At 41.7% G+C, this 25433-nt stretch overlaps 1 protein-coding gene across 2 annotated transcripts in view; it reads left to right on the top strand.

Annotated features, from left to right (window-relative positions):
- DPYD (dihydropyrimidine dehydrogenase) overlaps positions 1-25433 on the top strand; it is a 1593199-nt gene that overhangs the window by 1074735 nt on the left and 493031 nt on the right. For both annotated transcript variants that reach the window (XM_073571402.1, XM_073571401.1), the window contains 2 exons: positions 8004-8072; positions 24858-24941. In XM_073571402.1, coding sequence (XP_073427503.1) covers positions 8004-8072; positions 24858-24941 — 153 coding nt within the window. The remainder of the gene's footprint in view (positions 1-8003; positions 8073-24857; positions 24942-25433) is intronic.

Raw genomic sequence — 25433 nt, 5'->3', positions numbered from 1 at the left:
AAACTGTCCCGCTATCTATAGACCTGTCTCTAATCTTCCCTTCATCTCTAAACTCCTGGAACGCCTGGTCCACTCCCGTCTTATCCGCTATCTCTCAGAAAACTCTGTTCTCGACCCTCTCCAATCCGGTTTCCGCTCTTTACACGCCACTGAAACTGCCCTCACTAAAGTCTCTAATGATCTGCTAACAGCTAAATCAAATGGTCATTACTCCATGCTAATTCTCTTGGATCTCTCTGCAGCATTCGACACTGTGGATCATCAGCTCCTCCTCACTATGCTCCGTTCCATTGGCCTCAAGGACACCGTTCTCTCCTGGTTCTCCTCCTATCTCTCTGACCGCTCCTTTACTGTATCTTTTGCCGGTTCCTCCTCCTCTCACCTTCCCCTTACTGTTGGGGTCCCCCAAGGATTGGTTCTAGGCCCTCTCCTCTTCTCCTTGTACACTGCCCCTATTGGTCAAACAATCAGTAGATTTGGGTTCCAGTACCATCTCTATGCTGATGACACCCAATTATACGCTTCATCTCCTGACATCACGCCAGCCTTTCTAGAAAATACCGGCGATTGTCTAAATGCTGTGTCTAACATCATGTCCTCACTATATCTGAAATTGAACCTGTCAAAAACTGAACTCCTGGTGTTTCCTCCCTCTACTAATGTACCTATACCCGACATTGCTATTTCTGTGGGTGGCTCCACTATTACTCCCCAGCAACAGGCCCGCTGTCTTGGGGTCATACTTGATTCCGTGCTTTCCTTTGCCCCCGCATTGATCACTGGCTCGCTCTTGTTATCTGCACCTCAAAAACATTTCTACAATTCGACCTTTTCTTACTTTGGACTCTGCAAAAACTCTTACTGTTTCTCTTATTCATTCTCGTCTCGACTATTGTAACTCTCTTCTAATCGGTCTCCCTCTTACCAAACTCTCCCCTCTCCAATCTGTCTTGAATAGAGTTGAGCGATACCGTCCGATACTTCAAAGTATCGTATCGGATGGTATCGGCCGATCTTTTAAAAAAGTATCGGTATCGCCGATTCCGATACCGGAAGTCCCATTCAAGTCTATGGGACTTCCGGTATCGGAATAAGAAAAACCCTTTCCTGCCCTTGTACAGCCTCTCTGGGGTCTGTACGGGCCTTTCGGGGGGCTGTGCCGGCCTGCCAGGGGGTCTGTGCAGGCTCCGGTGGTCTGTGCCGGCCTGCCGGGGGGCTGTGCCGGCCTGCCGGGGGGCTGTGCAGGCTCCGGGGGGCTGTGCCGGCCTGCCGGGGGGCTGTGCCGGCCTGCCGGTGGTCTGTGCAGGCTTCGGGGGTCTGTGCAGGCATCGTCCGATGGGACTACAAGTCCCATCGGGCGATGCCTGCTACCATGACAGTGATTGACACATTAGCCAATGATGGGACAGTAGTAGTCCCATCATCCGGCTAATGTGTTAAATGTAAAAAAAAAAAAAAAAATTACATGCTACATACATACAACATGCATACTACATACATGCTACATTCATAAGACATACTACATACATGCTACATTCATACTACATAAATACTACATGCAACATACATACTACATATATACTACATACATACTACATATATACTACATGCATGCTACATACATACTGCATGCTACATACATACTACATGCTACATACATACCACATATATACTACATACATACTACATACATACTACATGCATGCTACATGCATGCTACATGCTACATACATAACACATATATACTACATGCATGCTACATACATACTACATGCTACATACATACCACATACATACTACATGCATGCTACATACATACTACATGCATGCTACATACATACTACATGCTACATACTACATATATACTACATGCATGCTACATACATACTACATGCTACATACTACATATATACTACATGCATGCTACATACATACTACATGCTACATACATACTACATATATACTACATGCATGCTACATACATACTACATGCTACATACATACTACATGCTACATACATACCACATACATACTACATGCATGCTACATACATACTACATGCATGCTACATACATATTACATGCTACATACTACATATATACTACATGCATGCTACATACATACTACATGCTACATACTACATATATACTACATGCATGCTACATACATACTACATGCTACATACATACTACATATATACTACATGCATGCTACATACATACTACATACATACTACATATATACTACATGCATGCTACATACATACTACATGCTACATACATACTACATGCTACATACATACCACATACATACTACATGCATGCTACATACATACTACATGCATGCTACATACATACTACATGCTACATACTACATATATACTACATGCATGCTACATACATACTACATGCTACATACTACATATATACTACATGCATGCTACATACATACTACATGCTACATACATACTACATATATACTACATGCATGCTACATACATACTACATGCTACATACATACTACATGCTACATACATACTACATATATACTACATGCATGCTACATACATACTGCATGCTACATACATACTACATACATACTACATGCTACATACATACCACATATATACTACATACAATACATTCATACAATACATACATAGACATACAGTACATATAACATAGAGTAACATACTTACCAATACTTGTCACATTGTTCCCCGAAGCCATTGTCTTTTCCGGAATAAATATTAACATAACAAACCACAAAAATACTCACCCACGATCCGAAGCAGTCCACGAGTGTGTCCCACGACGATCTTGGGTAGAGAACTGCAGCATCAGCTGATGCTGCCGTTCTCTACGGGCTGCAGGAATCCAATGACGGAAGGTAGGTATCCTTCCGCACTGTATTCCTCCGCCACTTAAAAAAAAAAAAAGTCCCTAGTCTCACTTTATGCCATTGCTATGGCATAAAGTGAGACTAGGGACTTTTTTTTTTTAAGTGGCAGAGGAATACAGTGCGGAAGGATACCTACCTTCCGTCATTGGATTCCTGCAGCCCGTAGAGAACGGCAGCATCATCTGATGCTGCAGTTCTCTACCCAAGATCGTCGTGGGACACACTCGTGGACTGCTTCGGATCGTGGGTGAGTATTTTTGTGGTTTGTTATGTTAATATTTATACCGGAAAAGACAATGGCTTCGGGGAACAATGTGACAAGTATTGGTAAGTATGTTACTCTATGTTATATGTACTGTATGTCTATGTATGTATTGTATGAATCTATTGTATGTATGTAGTATATATGTGGTATGTATGTAGCATGTAGTATGTATGTAGTATGTATGTAGCATGCAGTATGTATGTAGCATGCATGTAGTATATATGTAGTATGTATGTAGCATGCATGTAGTATATATGTAGTATGTATGTAGCATGTATGTAGTATGTATGTGGTATGTATGTAGCATGTAGTATGTATGTAGCATGCATGTAGTATATATGTAGTATGTATGTAGCATGTAGTATGTATGTAGTATGTATGTGGTATGTATGTAGCATGTAGTATGTATGTAGCATGCATGTAGTATGTATGTAGCATGCATGTAGTATGTATGTAGCATGCATGTAGTATGTATGTAGTATGTATGTAGTATGTATGTAGTATGTATCATGTATGTAGTATGTATGTGGTATGTATGTAGCATGTAGTATGTATGTAGCATGCATGTAGTATATATGTAGTATGTATGTAGCATGTAGTATGTATGTAGCATGCATGTAGCATGCATGTAGTATCTATGTAGCATGCATGTAGCATGCATGTAGTATGTATGTAGCATGCATGTAGTATGTATGTAGCATGCATGTAGCATGCATGTAGTATGTATGTAGTATGTATGTAGCATGCAGTATGTATGTAGCATGTATGTAGTATGTATGTAGTATATATGTAGTATGTATGTAGCATGTAGTATGTATGTAGCATGCATGTAGTATTTTTTTTTTTTTTTTTTAACATTTAACACATTAGCCGGATGATGGGACTACTACTGTCCCATCATTGGCTAATGTGTCAATCACTGTCATGGTAGCAGGCATCACCCGATGGGACTTGTAGTCACATCGGACGATGCTTGCACAGACCCCCGGACATCAGCACAGCCCCCCGGCAGGCCGGCACAGCCCCCCGGCAGGCCGGTACAGACCCCCACAGGGTGCACAGACCACCGGCAGGCCGGCACAGCCCCCCGGCAGGCCGGTACAGACCCCCACAGGGTGCACAGACCACCGGCAGGCCGGCACAGCCCCCCGGCAGGCCGGTACAGACCCCCACAGGGTGCACAGACCACCGGCAGGCCGGCACAGCCCCCCGGCAGGCCGGTACAGACCCCGGGCAGTCCACACAGCCCCCCGGCAGGCCGGCACAGCCCCCCGGCAGGCCAGCAGAGACCCCCGGAAGGCCCGAAATGACGGCGCATCATGATGCGCACACACCGCGCATCATGATGACGTCAGTCTGTCAATCAACTTTGAACTTCCGATTCCGATGCCGAATTCCGATATTGAAAAAATATCGGAAGTCGGTATCGGAATTCCGATACAGCAAGTATCGGCCGATACCCGATACTTGCGGTATCGGAATGCTCAACACTAGTCTTGAATGCTGCAGCCAGGATCATATTCCTCACCAATCGTTACACCGATGCCTCTACCTTGTGCCAGTCATTACACTGGCTACCCATCCACTCCAGAATTCAGTATAAACTTATTACCCTCACCCACAAAGCCCTCCATAGCTCAGCACCACCCTACATCTCCTCCCTTGTTTCAGTATACCACCATACCCGCGCCCTCCGTTCTGCTGATGACCTGAGGTTAGTGTCCTCAATAGTCAGAACCTCCCACTCCCGTCTCCAAGACTTTACACGTGCCGCGCCAATTCTTTGGAATGCACTTCCCAGGTCAATACGATTAGTCCCCAATCCCCACAATTTTAAGCGTGCCCTGAAAACGCATTTATTCAGACTGGCCTATCGCCTCAACACATTAACCTAATCTATCCCTGTGTGGCACAGCCAAAAGTTTTACCACAACCAGATTTCCCGCATCATGTTCCCACATGCTTTATGCATCCATTAGCCCTCTGTCTGTACTGTCACACACTTAACATTATGGCTGGTCCATACAATCAGGGCAACTGTTACCACCCACCTTTCGTATCTACCTCTTTCCTCATAGACTGTAAGCTTGCGAGCAGGGCCCTCATTCCTCTTGGTATTTGTTATAATCTACTGTATGTGATTATTTTTATGCTGTAATGTCTATTGTCTGTACAAATCCCCTCTGAAATGTAAAGTGCTGCGGAATATGTCGGCACTACAGAAATAAAATGTATTATTATTATTATTATTATTATTATTATTATTATTTGCTCTGCTAGAATCATTACAGTCCATGGTCCAGTCAGAATCCCTTAGAGATGTTAATGCAATTGCATCACCAATTGGAGATTATCACAAATTATCAGTGATCTACATTGTTATAGATGCTCCAAGTTTAGTGCTGTCAGGAAACTTGTCTCTAATAATGTCCATCCTAACAGTTTAAAGTGCTGTTTGTCAATGTGTCATTACAGTAGCAAGTGTATTCATATACATTTATATTGTACGCTAGTCACAACTCATGGCCAAACTGTGAGTCAGGATAGTCTCCTTGCCTGTCCAAGGTCATAAGACAGGAGGGTACGTCATAAACAGAAGTAAGAGACAAAAGCATACTCAGGTAACATTCCAAAGTCAGAATACCAGGTGGATAGCAGATCAGAGCAGAAGGGGTTAAACAGACAGATGGTCAGAACGATGACAAGGTCAGGCAACGAAAGATCAAAATACAGAAGTTGAGACACAGAGGAAATAAACCAAACTAGCTGAATGTATCTCTGGCAGAGAGGTCTGGGAATAACAGCTCAGATAAGTAGCCTGGCAATTGCCTGGGAGAGTGAACACTTGGAGACAGCTTGTGCCTCCCTGTCTCAGATTTGATAGTCAAGCTGTCAATTAACACACTGACAGCTCAGCATGCCCCTGCACTAAATTGGATGGCTGACCTATCAATAACTGTATCCCAGACACACTGAGGGGTGGAACCGTGACATTTATGTAATATAATTGCAAACAACCCATGAAGTCTATTTTACTTTTAGGGTCCGTGCACATAGCTGTATTTTCGGTCTGAGTGTGATCCAGCAAAATATCAGACCACACTAGGCTCAATATTATTCTAAAGGACTGTGCAGATGTATTTTTTGACAATCCAAAGAAAAAAATTGCAGCATGCCCGAGTTGGATCTGAGTATTGGCTCACACTCGGCCATGTAACTCAATGAGTCCATGGAAAAATCAGATGGAGTGCAGTCCAATTTTCACAGAAATGGAAAAGTTAGAGAATTTTTTTTTCATCTTCTCATCTGATAAAATAGGATCATACTGTGCTCACACTCTGATCAGAATGTGATTAGCATAATCTGCCAGATTCTCTTGGATAAGAGTAAATACAGTAGTGTGACCCTAGTCTTATACTTCACACACCCGTAGTTGTAGTGTAGACATCACATTTAACTTGTTGTATGTTCATGATCATGTTATGGTTAGCGTCCATTAACATATCATTGTAATGGCCATGACGTGCATGTGGTTGTAGGGAGTTTACCTGCAATACAACTAAAGCAACCCAATGAGTGGTATGTAGGCCTGGAAATGTAGAAGAGACTGAAATTACAGAGATCAGTGACCAAATGGCAGGAAAGGCTGTGAAGCTTGCAGTCACTTTGTTGCAATCCAAACCGGTGGGATCTCAGCTCCGCTCAGTACAACATTGTTGGCTAAGCCATAACATAAAATGTGTTACAGCTTTGAAAGTGCAACTTCTGTGCCTTAGGGTCCCGTCACATTTAGCGATGCACCAGCGATCCTGACCACGATACAACCCGGTCAGGATTGCTGGTTCATCGCTAAATGGCCACTAGTGTGCTGCCAAACAGGCAGATCTCACCAGCGACGTAGCAGCGGTCGGCGGTCGTTACTTACCTGTCAGACGCGGCGATGAAGACGTCCTCCCGTCCGTGTCCACGAGTCGCTCGTTGGTGCCAGCAGGAAGCCCAGCAGGAAGCGGTCTACGAGAAATGGTCAAGGATGTTCTCGCGTGATCAGCGATAGCCAGCGGGGGAGCCGATCAGAGGTAAGTATTACACCTAGAGATATCGCTAGCAATATCGCTGCTGCGTCACAAAATCGGTGACGCTTTAGCGATATTGCTAGCGATATCACTATGTGTGAAGCCCCCTTTACTCTGGTAGACCCAGCTACACACTGTCACAGTAAAGGCTATGTCTGCATTTTGATTTTGTTCTATTTATCAAGAACAAACTATCATCACTATATCTATTTTGGCTGGTGTTTATGAAAGTCTGGCTTTGATGGTCTATTGATTGTTCGACACACAGTACTCCAAAGGAAAGATGAAAAAAGATTGGTTTGCTCAAGGCCTTCTCATTAAAAGGTTTAAAGAGCTTGAGATTCCTTATATGAAGAAAGTACTGTATATTGGTGAACTTGTTTGATGTCTACAGTAAGAGAGAAATATATTTAAATACTTTTTACCAATGAAGTTAAAAGAATATTCCAGATTAACCGGCTACATGTTGTCAGTTTTTCTCAGGGTTAAATGGTTAAACCTGGCAACTTGGAAATGCTGTGCAGTCTATGGTAAGCATGTTTTAAAGAACAATGAGATGAGCAGATTTATGTATAGGTTTTATAGGAAAAGATTCAGTTTCCAATTTTCCTGTGGAAGTCCTAGCCTTGATTTTCATGGATAGCACTTGTACCCATGTTATGCTATTGGTGTCACAGTCTGTTGCGTGATTTTGCTCTGCAAGGATCTCTTTCCCTGTCCCTGTAAACAAAAGAAGTAACCTGTTATTAAATGTTCCATTTCAGATACTCATTGCAAGTATTATGTGCAGTTACAATAAGGAAGACTGGACAGAACTGGCTCAAATGGCAGAGGTAAGAGTTCTGTCTAAATATATAAAGTCTAATAAACTGTATATATAGATGTTCTGGGGTCAAGATCATTTGTAAAAGAAGACAAGTGGTTGCTATTAAGTAGTAATTCTTAAACTCTACAAGGAATTCACAGCCCTATAAATGCTCTGTAAAAAAGATGTGCAGAATATACTGTCTATGCATTAGTGATAAATGATACCTTGACATGATGTGTCAGTGGCGTCTGGTCTGTAGGTGTTCAGAGAATATAAAAATCCCAAAAGATCTTCATGCACATTGTTTGAAAAGTCTTGTGGCTATAAGGTGCATATACTATAATATCAGTACAAGGAATTGAAATTGCGGAATATTAACCTATACAGTTGTGTGAAAGTGTTTGCCCCCTTCCTGATTTCCAAAACGTTTGCATGTTTGCCACACGTGAATATTTTAGATCACCAAGCAAATTTAAATATTAGAGAAAGATAACCCAAGTAATCACAAAATGCAGTTTTTAAATGATGGTCTTTATTAGACCTAAAGGGCCCTATGTGAAAAGTGATTGCCCCCACTTAAAAAATAAATTAAATGTGGTTTATCACATTTTTGGGAAGCGGAGTTCAAATCCTCTAGTCACACCCATGCCTGATTACTGCCACACCTGTTCTCAATCAAGAAATCTCTTAAATAGGACCTGCCTGACAAAGTGAAGTAAACCAAAAGATCCTCAAAAGCTAGACATCATGCCACGATCAAAAGAAACTCTGGAACAAATGAGAAATAAAGTAATTGAGATCTATCAGACTGGGAAAGGTTATAAAGCCATTTCTAAACCTATGAGACTCAAGAGAATCACAGTGAGAGCCATTATCCACAAATGGTAAAAACATGGAACAGTGGTGAACCTTCACAGGAGGGCCAGCAGGCCAAAATTACCTCAATAGTGAAGCGACAACTGATCAAAGAGGTCACAAAAGACCCCACAACAACATCCAAAGAATTGCAGGCCTCACTTGCCTCAGTTATGGTCAGTGATCATGGCTCTACCACAAGAAAGAGACTGGGCAAAATGTCTTGCATGGCTGAGTTCCAATACGAAAACCACTGCTGAGCAATAAAAACATAAAGGCTCATCTAAGTTTTTCCAGAAAAAATTTTGATGATCCCCAAGACATTTGGGAGAATACTCTTTGGACTGTTGAGACAAAACTTGAACTTTTTGTAAAGTGAATGTCCCATTACATCTGGCATAGAAGTAACACAACATTTCAGAAAAGGAATATCATACCAACAGTAAAATATAGTGTTCGTAGTGTCACGTTCTGGGGCTGGTTTGCTGCTTCAGGACCTGGAAGACTTGCTGTTGTAAATTAATCCATGTATCCTTCTGTTTACGAAAAAATCCTGAAGGAAAATGTCTGACCATTTGTTTGTGACTCCAAGCTGAAATGCACTTTGCTTATGCAACAAGACAATGATCCAAAATACACAAGCAAATAAATCCATGAATGGCTTAAGAAAAACAAAGGTAAGACTTTGGAGTGGTCTAGTTAAAGTACAGACCTTAATTTGATTGAGATGCTGTGGCATGACCATAAAAAGGCGGTTCATGCTCGGAAATCCTCCAATGTGGCTGAATTACAACAATTCTGCAAAGATGAGTGGGAAAAATTTCCTCCACAGCATTTTAAAAGATTCATTGCCAGTCATTGCAATCGCTTGATTGCAGTTGTTGCTGCTAAGGGTGGCCCAACCAGTTATTAGGTTTAGAGGGCAATCACTTTTTCACACAGGGCCCTATAGGTTTGGATTTCTTTTTCTTCATTTAAAAACTGCATTTTGTGATTAATTGTGTTATCTTACTTTAAGATTTAAAATTTTTTGGTGATCTGAGACATTTAAGTGTGATAAACATGCAAAAAAATAGGAAATCAGGAAGGGGCACACACTTTCACACAACTGGATTTACTATCTGCAAGAACAGTAAATGGGCTCTTTGCAGCTCACCATAATGCACAATTCTACATGTTTTTAGGGTAATAGTGGCCTCCTTTTCTTACCTGTGATGATCAGATTGTTTTCAATTCAAATTTGCGGACTTCACAAACATTCCTTCCAAAAAATGATTTGTCATGAAATAACTGTTCCTTATTATACTCTGGTGTCTCTACAGACCTCAAAACAAAATAAAAGTAAGATTAAAAAAAATATATAAATATATTACACACCTCACCACTCACCTCTCAAGCCTCCCCGCAGTTCGCTGACAGCCATAAAGTATTTTTCCTTCTGCCATCATGCTCCGGCATCTGTCATCTTCACTATAGGCCAGGACTGTTGGCCTGGTCACTGGGCGTCGTAAGGTAGTGGTGCACATCATGAGGTTATGACATCACAACCTTAAAAGAGAAAGTGACCCCTAAGGCCTAATCACAGCCGGAAGTCTTGGCCTATAGTGATGGGGCTGTAGATACAGTGGCATGCAAAAGTTTAGGCACCCCTGTTCAAAATTACTGTTATTGTGAACAGTTAAGCAAGTTGAAGATAAAATGATCTCTAAAAGGCCTAAAGTTAAAGATGACACATTTGTTTTGTATTTTAGGCTAAAAAGTAACACACATTGTCATTTTTTCACATTTTAAAAATTACAAAAAGAAAAATGGTCCGATGCTAAATTTGGGCACCTTTGGAGATTTGTGTGCTCAGATAACTTTGACCAAGGTTTCAGACCTTAATTAGCCTGTAAGGGATATGGCTTGTTCACCCTCAATGTTAGGAAAAGCCAGCTGATGCAGATTCCACAGGTTTAGAAACACAAAGCCTCCTCTAACCTTGTGCGAAAAAACAGCCACCATGGGTTCTTTTAAGCAGCTGCCTAGCACTCTGAAAATGAAAATGGTGGAGGCCCACAAAGCAGGAGAAGGCTATAAGAAGATAGCAAAGCGTTTTCAAGTTGTCCTTTCCTCAGTTCAATATGTAATTCAGAAATAGCAGTTTACAGGAACAGTGGAGGTCAAGATAAGGTCTGGAAGGCCAAGCAAAATATCAGAGAGAGCTGCTTGTAGGATTGCTAGAAAGGCATATCAGAACCCCCACTTGACTGCAAAAGACCTTCAGAAAGATTTAGCAGATTCTGGAGTTGTGGTAATTGTTCTACTGTTCAGAGACACCTTATCAAATATGGCCTTCATGGAAGAGTCATCAGAAGAAAGCCTCTCCTGCACCCTCACCATAAAATATAGCATCAGAGGTGTCAGAGACACCGCACTGCACTTGCTCATAGAGCCAGTGCGCGTGTCCTGAGTACAGAAGCAGTGCTAAAAGATACCTGTAGAGACGGGCAGCAGAGGTGACCATGCGTGCTTCAGGCTAATAGTGTCAGGGTCCAGTCAGCGCTGGAAAGTAAAGAGGCATAGGACCTGCGGACACTGAAAATAAGTAAGCTTGCACGGGACCTATGGTCATGTGACTGCAAGGGGCGGGGCTTAGCGTCCTGTATTCAGATAGGACAGGACACCATACAACAACTCAGAGTCAGGCAAAACAGAGGTCACAGCAGTACGGGCAAACGAGGTACAGGAGAGACAAACAGACGGGTAGTCAGACAGAGCCAAAGGTCATACACAAGAGGGCGACGTGGTACCAAGTGGACGAGCAGAGAGGAGTCAGGTCACAAGCAGAGAGTCATACACGAGAGGTAGCGCAGTACAAGAGGGTCAGGCAGAACTCATAACAGGGACAGAACCAAATCAAAACCACACAAGCAAGCAAGATATCAGGCACAAGGCACACGTATACAAGAGGTCACTTAACTCAGCCGAGGGCAGGAGTATAACTGACACCGGACCCAGGTCCAGTGAGCGCTAAATAGCCTCCTGCTGCCAGAGAGAGGCAGCACAATTAACCCATAGTATAACCAGGACGGGTCAAAGCGAAATCCCGTCCTGGATCATGACAAGAGGTATGCAAAAGAACATCTAAACAAGCCCAATGCATTTTAGAAACAAGTCCTGTGAATCGTTGAAGTTAAAATAAAACTCTTTGGTCGCAATGATCAAAGGTATGTGCAGAGAAAAAATTGCATAGAATTTCAGGAAAAGAACATCTCTCCAACCATTAAGCATGGGGATGGATCAATCATGCTTTGGTGTTGTGTTGCAGACAATGGCACAGGGAACATTTCACAGGTAGAGGGAAGAATGGAGTCAATGAAATTTCAACAAATTCTTGATGCAAACATAACACCATGTGTAAAAAAGCTGAATTTGAAAACAGGATGGCATCTACAAATGGATAATGATCACACACATCAAAATCCACAATAGACTACCTCAAAAGGTGATAGCTAGAGGTTTTTCAATGGCCCTCACAGTCCCCCGATTCGATCATCATTGAAAATCTGTGGCTAGTCCTCAAAATAGCAGTGCATGCAAGACGACCCAGGAATCTCACAGAAATGGAAGAATTTTCCAAGGAAGAATGGATGAAAATCCATTAAACAAGAATTGAGAGACTCTTGGCTGGCTACTAAAAGTGTTTACAAGCTGTGATATTTTTAAAAGGGAGTGCTACTAGGTACTAACTATGCAGGGTGCCCAAACTTTTGCATTGGCCTATTTTCCTTATTGTAACTTTTAAAATGTAAAAAATGACAATATATAATTTTTTTGGCCTAAAATACAGAGAAAATGTGTCATCTTTAACTTTAGCCCTTTTAGAGATCATTCCATCTTCAACTTGCTTAACTGGTCACAATAACAGTAATTTTGACCAGGGGTGCCCAAACTTTTAAATGCCACTGTATAGACAATGGAAAGAAGAAGACTCAATGGCGCATAGTGAGCAGCAGTATGGCTGTCAAGATAGGGTTTGGCATTTTTTCTTGTTTTCTTTGACCACCTGCTCGCCTTGAATGGTTCACCAAATTGGCTGCAGGGATTTTTTTTTAAGCTATCAGCAAAATAAGGCTCAAACTTTATCACCTTTGATATCTACAACACGGCATATCAATTGAAAATGACTGATTTGTCTATCCTTAACTTACTTTTTTGGCTAAACATATTCAGAGATATCAAGCTCAAGATTGACAACTTTATAAAAATTATAATTTTTTTAAAATATTCTGTCAGGAGATAACAATATTTGACTATATAGCCACCCGATGGTTCTAAATAGAGATGAGCAGATCTTTTGAAATTCGAATTCACGATTTTTGCCAAAATTTTTCACCCAAAAAATTGATTTGTGTCAAATAAAATAAAATGTACATAATGTCATACATCTTCATTGCCAGAAATAATGCAAACTCCTACCAGTGCTCTAGCAGCACTTTCCCATCTTTGACTACATTAGAAAACTATAAGTAGCAGCAGAGTTCTTTATACCCTCACATAAGCATAATGGATCACTAATTGGTTTTGCTTCACAAAGCGTTTTAATGCATCCAGCTCCATATTGCTTACTTTCTATGTATTCCTTACATTGTAAACCTACTAAGGAAAGGGAAAAAAAACACTTTGGGGATTTAGGGGAATTAAATTAAACATAATCAGCCATTGGCTGTCTGATCTTCAGGACTAGGTCCATTTTATACCTGTATTTACCTAATTGACCATGAAATCTTTTGTAAAATCCAAGCTTCACAAGAGCTTTGCCACTTTAAGTAGACGACGATGAATGGCTTTATTATGTTGCCTGTTCTCCTTTTATAAGGCTGAGATGCTTAGTGTTCTTTTCATCTTTAATGACTGCCAATTTGCAAGAGGAGACTTTAGTATGGGGGTAGGGGGTGTTCAGTAAATTTACAATTCAATAGACTGTATAACAGGATTTTTAAAACTTCCGTCATATTTAAAATCCACTTTATCCTTCCAATATTTCATGTCCAAGAAGGGTTACTGGGCGATCTCCAGTTTGGACATGACAGTATATATTGGTTTATAGCTTCTATCTTAAGTGTCAATTTACCCCTAATGGTAGACCTCTGGTGCACACCAAGGCAATTTAGCACAAACCTGTCCTGCACCAAAGTGGTCAAATGTGCATTATTGATTATACAATAATTCTCTATGTAAAGTGCCATGCTAAGCAGGGGTCAAGAGCTGAAAGCATAGCAAGGGCATTAAGTAGTAGTTTAGGCCACTTACAAAATGGATAACATGTATTAAATCTAAGCCTCATTTGCCAGCCAGTTCTCAGTTTGTATTGTGCTGACATAAGGGCGCTCTGACTGTGAATAATGCAATGTGTCATTGCAACCACCCGGGCTAAATCACTCAGGAAGATTTCAATAATAATTGCAGATGGGGCCATCTTGTATTACATGAAATACTGTGCCCTGCATGCTAAGTGAATTCACGTATTAGTCAGAGATGTCATCGATGACATCACAGTGAATGACAAATAATATTTCAGATTATCTTAAGGGAATCATTCTTGATGATGTCACCTTAAATGTGCACCATGTTGTTTTAAAGATTTTTAGTTTGAAAATTAATTTTCTGCTTTAGTTTCTTCTATGTGTGTCAATTAAACTAGTATTAATGGTAAGAAATATACTCATGATATTGGTTTTTGTACTTAAAAAAATCCTTTAAAAAAAGGAAATATACTGTATGTCTACAAGTAAAGCTTTTTCTTACCGGCACCATAAGAGTCAAGAAGTTTTTGGATGCTGCCAGACGCATCAGCTGTGGAAAAATGATAGGGGCCATTGTCAAGTACTTCACTTGAATAGGGGGTGGTTGGCCACCATTTTGGTAAACCATTTAAGGCCAGCAAGCAGTAAAAATAACAATAAAAAAGTAATACCTTACCTCTCACCTCTCCGGCCGCTTTGCTGCTCACTATGCGCCATCCAATCCTCTTTTAACATCATCATGCGCTGCATCTCTGGCTTCTTCACTATGAGCAAGGACTCCTGGCCATGATCAGGCCTTTGGGATCACTGCACATGTTAAGGTTGTGACATCATAGTGTGTGCCATCTGTGACATTTCAACACACAGTGACTAGGTTGGCAGTTCTGACCCATGGTGAAGATGCAACGTGTGATGATAGCATCCCCACCGATCAACTGTTACTGGCGTTGTCATCATCCAACAGTTCTCAGATGTTGCTTGAACAAAGCAGTTCTGGCAAAGCTATAGTCGCTGTGGCTGGCTACTTCACTTGAATAGTGGCTTGTTCTGCAGTACCCGGTCATGGCCACTATGAAAATGACGGAGCTGCTCAGTTCCCGCAGCATCCAAGAACTTCTGTCTGACAGCAACAGGTATCAACTGATTGGTGGAGGTGTTGGGAGTTTCACACTGACCAATCAGATATTGATGGTCTATCTTAAGAATAGGTCATCAATAAAAAAAATAGTGGCCAACCCATTTAAGAAAAGTGCATTTTGTAATAAGTTTGGCTCATAAGGCAGCTGTTAAGCACAACGACCAGAAACATTTCTCCAATCAGGGACTAATGAACATTTCTATGTGATTTATGCCACTTGGCTATGATTTTTTGGATGCACTTAGCTACTTTCCTCCCTAACCGATATCTGCCCACTTTGGTCTAAAATGCCAAAAGTAGCTAAATGTTTGTGCAACAAAGTTGCATTAATAATTTCAATATTTCAAGCAGTTTTATGCCTGCATTCTGTTGAAAATTGCTTGATAATTTGGGATGTATGACTCTGGCAGAAAGCATAATAAGGATATTAATTTGTACCCCCATCCCATAAAGGGATCCATAGTAATCAGGTGCTTTACCTCTAAGCAATGTAGTCAACATTTTATTGCCATATCACTTTCCTAAGTACTTGAACAGTCAATCTGCTTAGTACGGAAGTAAATTATTTTAAGTACATTGATTTGCCTTAAAAAATGATAAAAAAGTTTTTACTCTCTGTAGGAAGGGTATTAGTCAGTATATTGGATGCTAGCCAGTTGAGTTGCGTAAAACGATTTGCAGGAAACTTATCCGGCATCAATGTCATTACAGCCGGACCATGGAAGTGTGACCTTCTGCCTGTGTCCTCAGCGCCTTTTGATTGCTAGACCCTGGGGATGTCATGATATTTGTTAGGCCTATTCACTTTTTGTCCTATTATCAACTGGTTTGGTCTCTCAGTAATTGACTTATGAAGGCAGTAAACTGTGCCAATGTCAAAGATGGAAAACAAAAATTAGAATGCTGCTTGTTAAAGATGGAAATAAATAAACTTTTTCTTGTTACTGATCTGTTTTAAAATTAATATTATTTTCAATTCAAGTGAATTCTTGAGGGAAGTTTGGAGGATGGATTATTTATTGCAGATGTTTCTGCTATTTTAGTGCTTATTATTTTTTATGCATTTGTATTATATATATATAAATATATATATATATATATTATATTTGAATATATATGTGCATATATCATTTCCCGCCTCGACTACTGCAACCTCCTACTCTATAGCCTCCCCTCTAGCACTCTTGCTCTGCTCCAGTCCATCCTACACTCTGCTACCCGACTAATCCACCTGTCTCCCTTCTATTCCCCAGCCTCCCCCATGCCAGGCCCTTCACTGGCTTCCTATTGCCCAGAGGCTACAATTCAAAACCCTAACCATGACATACAAAGCCATCCACAACCTGTCTCCTCCATACATCTGTGACATGGTCTCTAGGTACCTACCCGCACGCAACCTTCGATCATCTCAAGATCTCCTTCTCTACTCCCCCCTTATCTCTTCTTCCCACAACCGCATACAAGACTTATCCCGTGCTTCCCACATACTCTGGAACTCCCTGCCGCAACACATCAGACTCTCACCATCAACGGAAACCTTCAAGAAGAACCTGAAGACCCACCTGTTCCGACAAGCCTACAGCCTGCAATGATCCTCGGTCTACTGAACCACAGCAAGACCTGCTCTACCCTCTCCTACTGTATCCTCACCCATCCCTGTAGACTGTGAGCCCTCGCGGGCAGGGTCCCCTCTCCTTATGTTCTTGTGTGTCCCTTGTCTTACACATGTTTATTATACTTGTCTATATTTCCCCTTTTCACATGTAAAATGCCATGGAATAAATGGCGCTATATAAATGCATAATAATAATAATAATAATAATAATAATATATATACATAATTATATTTTCCATAATTCGATGCTCTCTAAAGAATTAGCAGACCTGCTCCTGCTGACATTCCATGAGTGGCATATAAACTACCATCGCATTTACATGAGGAAGCACCTGTAAATCCTTTGCAGTACTATGTGTGATGAGTGCTCTTGCAGGCTGTAACCTTCATGTAGCTGTTTGCTCCAAAGAGGTTTGCATTATGTGAAAGACAAAAGCGCGGTGTGGGGTAATCCTCCCACCATGTGGTACTAATCCTCGTTCCATGGGGTCGAGCTTACATTCTGCATGCAGTATCAGCTATGTGTCATGTTTTACTTTAAAGTTTTGCATTCGCTACTAGGTAATTTATAATCAATGCACAGCATCTCTTGCAATTGTAGCAAAAATAAATCAAGAACATTTATCGATATAATGGGGGAGTAATGCACATACAGAATGTGGAACTCTAAAAATTAATGCATAGTATTATTATTATGAGCGGAAAAGAACAAATATGGTAACAATTATGTGAATGAAGTACATAAAGGGTCAGATATTAGGCAAAAGGATAATAGAAATACATATTGTAAAAACTTGATTATATGCAGATAAAGCAAACCTGACGGTTGTTTAACATTTTATTTTTTATTTATTTTTTTATTTAATCACTTTCATAGCGCCATTGATTCAACAGCGCTTGACAGTCATTATCATCACTGTCCCCAATGGAGCTCACAATCTAGATTCACTATCAGTATGCTTTTGGAGTGTGATAGGAAACCCTCGCAAACACGAGGAGAACTGTTATGATTCGGTAACCGAGGAGGATAGCAGGTAAATAGGCTAGGTAACCAGATAACCAGAGAGGTTGGTAGCTTAGCGGATTGCAGACCCCTAAACTGATGACACAACTATAATTAGCCGTGGGATGTACCTACGATGCCCTAGACGCCTTGGCACAGCTAAAGAATTAACTAAGCCTAAAGAGAGAAATGAGAAAGCTAAACTGCCCCGGAGTAGAACCCCAAAGGAATAGATAGCCCCCGAACATATACTGCCGGTGAGACAAGATGAGGCACAAAACACAGGCGAAAATAGAGTAAACAAATGATGGGGCCCAAACTGTCTAGATAGAACAGGACAGGAAAGGATACTGCCTGCAATCATGCAAAAAACCCTAAGAAAAATCCAACATGTCTGATATGCAAAAATACTGAGGCCACACGACCTCTCCCCCACTAAATCAGAACTCTGGTGTGAACTGGATGCAAAACAAAGATACTGATATAACAGGGGATTATAGATACAGAAAAGACTGACATAAGCTGTGGCATATGAAACAGAGTCCAGCACAGGTCCCAGCAGGGAACCAGGCTGAACTCATACCAGCAGAGCAAAAATCAGAGAACAGCAAAAGTGAATCAAAATGTAAAAAAGATTCACGCAAACAACTTATCTGAAAGATACAGGACGGAGCAGGAGGCAAGCAGCCTTCCAAAATGCTCAGGACGAAAACCAAATCACTGTTGCTCACTTAAATCTCTCCAGTCTGTAACACCTGACCTCCAATCATCATCCTCAGGTGATTGACTTCCATCAGCCAGACCAGCTCCATTACCAGCAGCAACCATAAGAGGGAGCCCAAACTCAGAAGCCATGTCAAAGGTGTTCAAAACAGAGAGCATACAAACTTCTTGCTTCCTTGCTGATATTTTACCTGATGGGATTTGAACCCAGGACCCCACTGCTGCAAAGCATCAATGCTAACTACTGAGCCACTGTGCTGCTCATATAGTACTTCTTATGAGCTAAAATAATGCACAAGTTTTAAGTTCATGTAGAAAATGATGAGGCACACAGGCAGCACCAAATGAGAAACTCATTATTAGCCAACATAAAAGAGATGGCTGACAGCACTTCCAGGATCAGGAGACACACGCTCTAAGTCCAGGGACCCAGTTGGACATCAGAAGTCACCAAGAATAATGAAGAGCAGCATCCATTCCAGGTGAAAAAACATGTAGACATTTATTTCGCCATGAAAACATGCAACGTTTCGACCATCACATGGTCTTTCACATGCTTGAAAAAGACCATGTGATGGTCGAAACGTTGCATGTTTTCATGGCGAAATAAATGTCTACATGTTTTTTCACCTGGAATGGATGCTGCTCTTCATTATTCTTTGAAACTCATTATTAGGTCTCGTGTGTACGACCGATTATATCAGATGAATGCTATCTTTGATTTTCAGAGATAGCACTCGTACTCATGATATTCTATGGTACTGTGCATGTGTCGAATTTGTTTCTACAGACCAAGCAGTCTAAGGTAAAAATAGGAGACATGTCCAATTTTGATTCGAGTGTCGGATAAAAATTGGCAATGCAAATTTATGGGTCCTTGAAAAACCATCAGACTGCACTCAGATGACATTCGAGTTCAGCAGGATATTTACATACCGTCAGAATGGAGATGATGGGGAAATATCTCATTGTCATTACATCCCATAGGAATGGAAATGTCTTCATAGTATTTTACAGCTCAATATTTTTGTAATCTCTTCTTAAATTATGCTTGCTTTTTCAAAGTATTTTTATTTTGTAGAAAGCTTCTGAAGATTAGAGATGAGTGAATATTTCAATATCTGGTTCGGCTCACAATCGCCAAATTTGCCATATTCACTGATTTAATCGACCGAAAAGCCAAACATACACAGCACAAAGGCCGGTGTTTCCCACGGCTGGGAAATCATCCCCGCTGGTTAGAGAGCCACGGTTCCCACGCTGTCAAAAGACAGCGTGAGTGCACAGCTGTGATTGTAGGTGTAGAGTTTACCTCTGGTCACTGGTGTCAGCTGATGGGACTACAGCTCCCATCAGCTGACACCTGCTGCTACTAATAGCAGTGAGAGCAGGGTCATCGGATGGGAGTATTCATCAGCCGCTCCTGCACTGTAAATAAATAATTTTTAAAAACCTGCGTGGGTTCCCCTGTATTTTTGATAACCAGACAAGCAAAATTCACAGCTGGGGGCTACAATTCTCAGCTGTCAGCTTCAGCAAGGCTGATTATTAACAATAGAGGAGTCCTCATGTCATATTTTTTAATTATTTAAATAAATAATTTTTTTAAAAAAAGGCAAGAGGTCCCCACCATTTTGCTAAAGCTCACAGCTGGGGGCTGGTATTCTCAGGCTGGTAAGGGACCATGGATATTGATCCCCCCAGCCTAAAAATAGCAGCCCACAGCCATCCAGAAAAAGCACATCTATTAGATGCGCCTATTCTGGCGCTTTGCCCGGCTCTTCCCACTTGTCCTGTAGAGGTGGCAATTAGGGTTCACATTTGTGGGGTTGATGTCACCTTTGTATTGTCAGGTAACATCAAGCCCTTGAATTACTAATGGAGAGGCATCTATAAGACACCTATCCATTACTAATTCTATAGTTACATGGTAAATAAAGAGACGGCAAGAATAAAGTCCTTTATTAGAAATAAAACTAAACACACTTCTATTTTATTTAAAAATAACAAACACAGTTTTAATTGCCTAACGCTTAATTCCACCGAATCCCTAGTTCTCCTGTAATAAGACTAAAATAAAAAAACAATATCCCTCACCTGTCGGTCATTCTGTCTCATGCCATAATCTATGTCTGGGGGATTAACAGTTTTCAACCTGTATGGTGGTAAGATGCGACCTTCCAAGCTGAGAACCACTTGTGAATGAGCTGCTGCGATCACAGCCTCAGTAACCGGGGGGTCATGTGATTGAATTTACATCCAGTCACTAAAGCCCCCATCACACACAGCGATCTCGCTAGCGAGATCGCTGCTGAGTCACAAGTTTTGTGACGCAACAGCAATCTCACCAGCAAGATCGCTGTGTGTGACAAGTATCAGCAACTTGCCCCCCTGCCTGGTATCGCTGATCGTGTTGGAATGGCCTGGACTTTTTTTGATCGTTGGTCTCCCGCTGGCCAGAACGCATCGCTGCGTGTGACAGGTGGGAGACCAGCGATCAGTGAGCTGGAGCTGGTAACCAAGATAAATATTGGGTTTCTAAGCACTGAGCAGCGCTTAGAAACCCGATGTGTACTTTAGATACAGTACCAGCGCGCTGGTGCAGGGATCTGGTAACCAAGGTACACATCAGGTTTCTAAGCGCTGCACGGCACTTAGAAACCCGATGTTTACCTTGGTTACCAGCTCCCTGCACCAGCGCACTGGTAACTAAGGTACACTGCGGGTAACTAAGCGATGTGCGTCACTTGTTACCCACGTGTCACTGTCCTGATCGCTGGTGAAGCTGCCTGTTTGGCAGCTCACCAGCGATCATGTAGCGACACACCAGCGATCCTGACAAGTTCATATTGTTGTCGGGATCGCTGGTGAGTCACTATGTGTGACGGGGCCCTAAGGCTGCATTACCAGCAGGGATGAACTGCCTTGACCTGAGCACCATAGGAAAAAGTCAGTGCTGAGGTCACCTCAGTTCAAGCTCAGTGACTTCACAGCAGATCAAGGTGAGAATTTCTCACTGTGATGTGAACTTTCTCACATTCGTTGTGCACTCAGAGAGGGAATACCAGTTCATAGAGAGACACTGAATACACAGTGCTCAGTGTCTACTAGATGACGGGCTGCATGATTACATCATGCAACCTTGCAGCCTGCCATCTAGATGTAGCACAGCTAGACCTGTCATAGGACAAATGGATTAAAAGCATCCTTGCGCATAGGTGAGGAATATTGTTGTTTGTTTTTTTACCTCTTTTGCAGATGATGAGGGCATCGAGGGAATAGGCAAGGTCATAAGTACGGTTTAATTAAGATTATTAAATGAGTTTTTCTGGGTGTCTGTGTTTTCATAAATGTGACTATGGGGTTAGTAATGGGGGCATCTTTTTGACGCCTCTCCATTACTAACCTCGGGGCTTGATGCCACCTAACAAAACAAAGGTGACATCAACCCCCCAACTATCACCACACTTGCCACCACTACAGGGAAGGTGGGAAGAGTGAGGCTAAGTGCCAGAATTGTTGCATTTTAGAGATGTGCCCTTTCTGGGGCAGCTGAGAGCTGATGTCTTTAGCCTGGGAGGGCCAGTATCCATGGCCCCTTCCTAGGCTATTGATACCATCCTGCAGCTGTCTGTATAACCTTTGCTGGTTATTAATAATTGGGGGACCCTACACCTTTTTTTGGGTCTCCCAAATTTAATAGCCACTAAATCCTAAGTATACAGTTGTGAGCTGATATTAATAGCCTGGGAAGCTCCATGGGTATTGCCCCCATAAGATGCTCCATAGATTATGCCCCCATGTGCCGCCGCTGCTGCTACATTTAAAAATAAAAAAAGACATACTCACCTTTCCATCGCTGGGTGGTGTCAGGTGCCAGTGTCACTGATGGCACCTGAGATATTCACCTGTCCCCCGGGCCATCGCTGCTTGCTGCTGCCTGGCACGTCATCTGTCAGTGACGTTCAGACTGCAGGGGGCGTGGCGCGCACTAACCACGTCACTGTGTCCTCTGCTGTCTGAACGTCACTGACAGATGACGTGCCAGACACCAGCAAGCAGTGATGGACCGGGGGACAGGTGAATATTGCTATACTTACCAATCCTGGCATGGTCTCTGCAGCCCTCAGCTTCTCCGCGATCTCCCTTCTTGCCTTTAGCAGTCATGTGGTACCGCTCATTAAACTCATGAATATGCGCATATTCATGAGTTTAATGAGCAGTACCATGTGACCGCTGAAGGAAGGGAGATCGCGGAGAAGCTGGGGGCTGCAGAGACCTGCCAGGACAGGTAAGTATGACCTTGCACCCCCTCCCCCTCTGACCCCCTGGTGTACATGACTCGAATATAAGCTGAGAAGGGGACTTTCAGCCCCAAAAAATGGGCTGAAAATCTCGGCTTAGACTCGTATATACGGTATGTATTCTATGTGCATATATCTATTCTATTCCAACCTGTCACGCTGTGATTTTACTGACCGCTGCACAAGAATTGCCAGCTTTTATTCTATCTTTTACCAAATGTTACCGATTTTTTCTGATTTTAAGAAAAATGCTCGTGTTACCAACTGCGAATCCGAATGTACCATATTTGGCCGAATTTATGTTTGGTGATCGTTTTCCAAACATATTCGCTCATCTCTACTGAAGATTGCAATACTCACATGGTACGTTACTTAGTAAAGTGAAGTTTTGGACAGTTTGGGGACATCTTTACACTAGAAGTCTACATGTGACTGGTCATTTTCAGAAGATTGTACATCCATATAGTTTTTAAAGAGTAAATTGTTACTTTTTAAATTATTAGTTCTATAACATATTTATGAATATAAATTAGTGATTTTTTAGTGGAATTGAATTCGCCTTCAATTTTATAAAAACATGTATTAGTATTAAGTATGAATTCAACAAAATGGCACCTGACTGAATTTGCCATTTTGTGGAGCTGTAGAGGGCTGGAAAAAGTAAATAAAATAAAATAATAATAATGTTCGCCTGACCTCTGATCTCTCGCGGGCCCCACAGCCTTCCATCTGGTCTTCTGCTTCTTTTCTTTTTGCCTTTCCCTGTTACATTTGCATTTAATAACTTTGTTTTAAACTCTCCTGTTAAGGGCAACCTGTCAACTCCGGGACGTATATGATCTAGTAATATGGGCATATAGGTAATAGAAATGTTGCACTAGTCCTACATGTATGCCTCATATTAATGGTCTTGATGCTGAGAAATGTTATATTCTGTCTTTCTGTCAATGATTTTTTCCAGGCTCTGGGGCGTGTGGTGCCTGGAAGAAATCCCTGCCTCCTGTCTTCATTGTAATACTACTCCCCTCCCATTAGCTTCAGTTATGGCCCTGGAATACTGCACCTGTGCCTTGCACTCCCTCAGAAACACACACCTCATCCTCGTTTCTGTGAGCACTGCACTCAGGGATCTTCTGCACTGGCAACCTCCGCTCCAGTGACCTTGAGTGTGCGTGCTGATAAAGTGCTCTCCCCATTTCCTCCCTGTGCTTAGTCATCACCATGTACACATGGTTCCTAGCAATAACTAAGCAGGGCGCAAGTAGAGAGAGCATCTTATCGTCACAGTGACTCGCCTGCGCAGAAGATCCCTGAGTGCAGCACACATAGAAGGGAGGATGAGGCATGTATTTCTGAGGAAGTGCAGGGCACAGGCACAGAATTCCAGCCCTAGAACTGACGTCCATGATGGGGGGTAGTATTACAATGAAATCAGGAGGCAGGGATTTCTTACAGGCACCACACGCCCCAGAGCCTGGAAGATAACATTAACAGAAAGACAGAATATAACATTTCTCAGCATCAAGACCTTTAATATGAGGCATACAGGTAGGACTAATGTAACATTTCTATTGCATGTATGTCCATATTAATAGGTCATATACATCCCGGGGGTGACAGATTCAATTTAAATTTGGTTATTTGCCATTATTTGTTAGTTAATTGTATCATCTCTCTATATAAAGAAATTCATGCAATTCTAACAAATCCCCTGATGATTCAGCGGAGCGATACTGTATCCATTCCATACCTGGCCCTCAAATGGCAATAAGATAGGTTACTGAACAATTATTAAACATAACTACTAGTAACAGTGTATACTGTACACATTAACATATAGTTTGCTAATCTTTAGTTACCTGACTTTTAATACTATATTTACAGGCTTCTGGTGCAGACGCCCTGGAGTTAAATCTTTCTTGCCCCCATGGCATGGGAGAAAGGGGCATGGGTCTGGCATGTGGGCAGGTAAGAATTTCCTTTTCTTGCTTATTACTTTCGTTAAGATTAAGAGTTTTCTAACTTTAAATTCAAAACTTGTGTGTAGGTCGGCTGAGTGACACTGATAGCACAGTGGCAATATAAGTTCTGAACTAGAAGAGTAATTTACAAAGTTTTGACACTAGAAGTCACAGAAATTTCGAGCTCCCCCTGAAGTCCCGAAAGAGGGTCAAATGACCCTTAGTCCGAACTGACGACTCTGATGGCTCCAATTAGCGTCCTTTCATTTGTAAATGTGGCCATTGTCTGAGGAATCTGCAGGGGGTAGTAGAGCTGAATTCATCCTCAAAATACTGTGAGAAACACAGGTCAAGAGACTTTTCATTTTGAGGGAACTGACAATTTGTATAAACCACACATTTTGTTTTGAAGCACACATGAAGTGTTTTGGGAGAGATGTGACCTTTTGCTGCTGATCCGTGGTGTTGTGTTGCATTATCCAGGTCATTTTGCCAAATG

This window comes from Dendrobates tinctorius, unplaced genomic scaffold (assembly GCF_039654945.1).
Source record: "Dendrobates tinctorius isolate UK_male_01 unplaced genomic scaffold, ASM3965494v1 ptg000029l, whole genome shotgun sequence".
Classification (NCBI taxonomy): domain Eukaryota; kingdom Metazoa; phylum Chordata; class Amphibia; order Anura; family Dendrobatidae; genus Dendrobates; species Dendrobates tinctorius.
The sequence above is the reverse complement of the archived record's forward strand: the minus strand, read 5'-3'. Positions and strand labels throughout refer to the sequence as shown.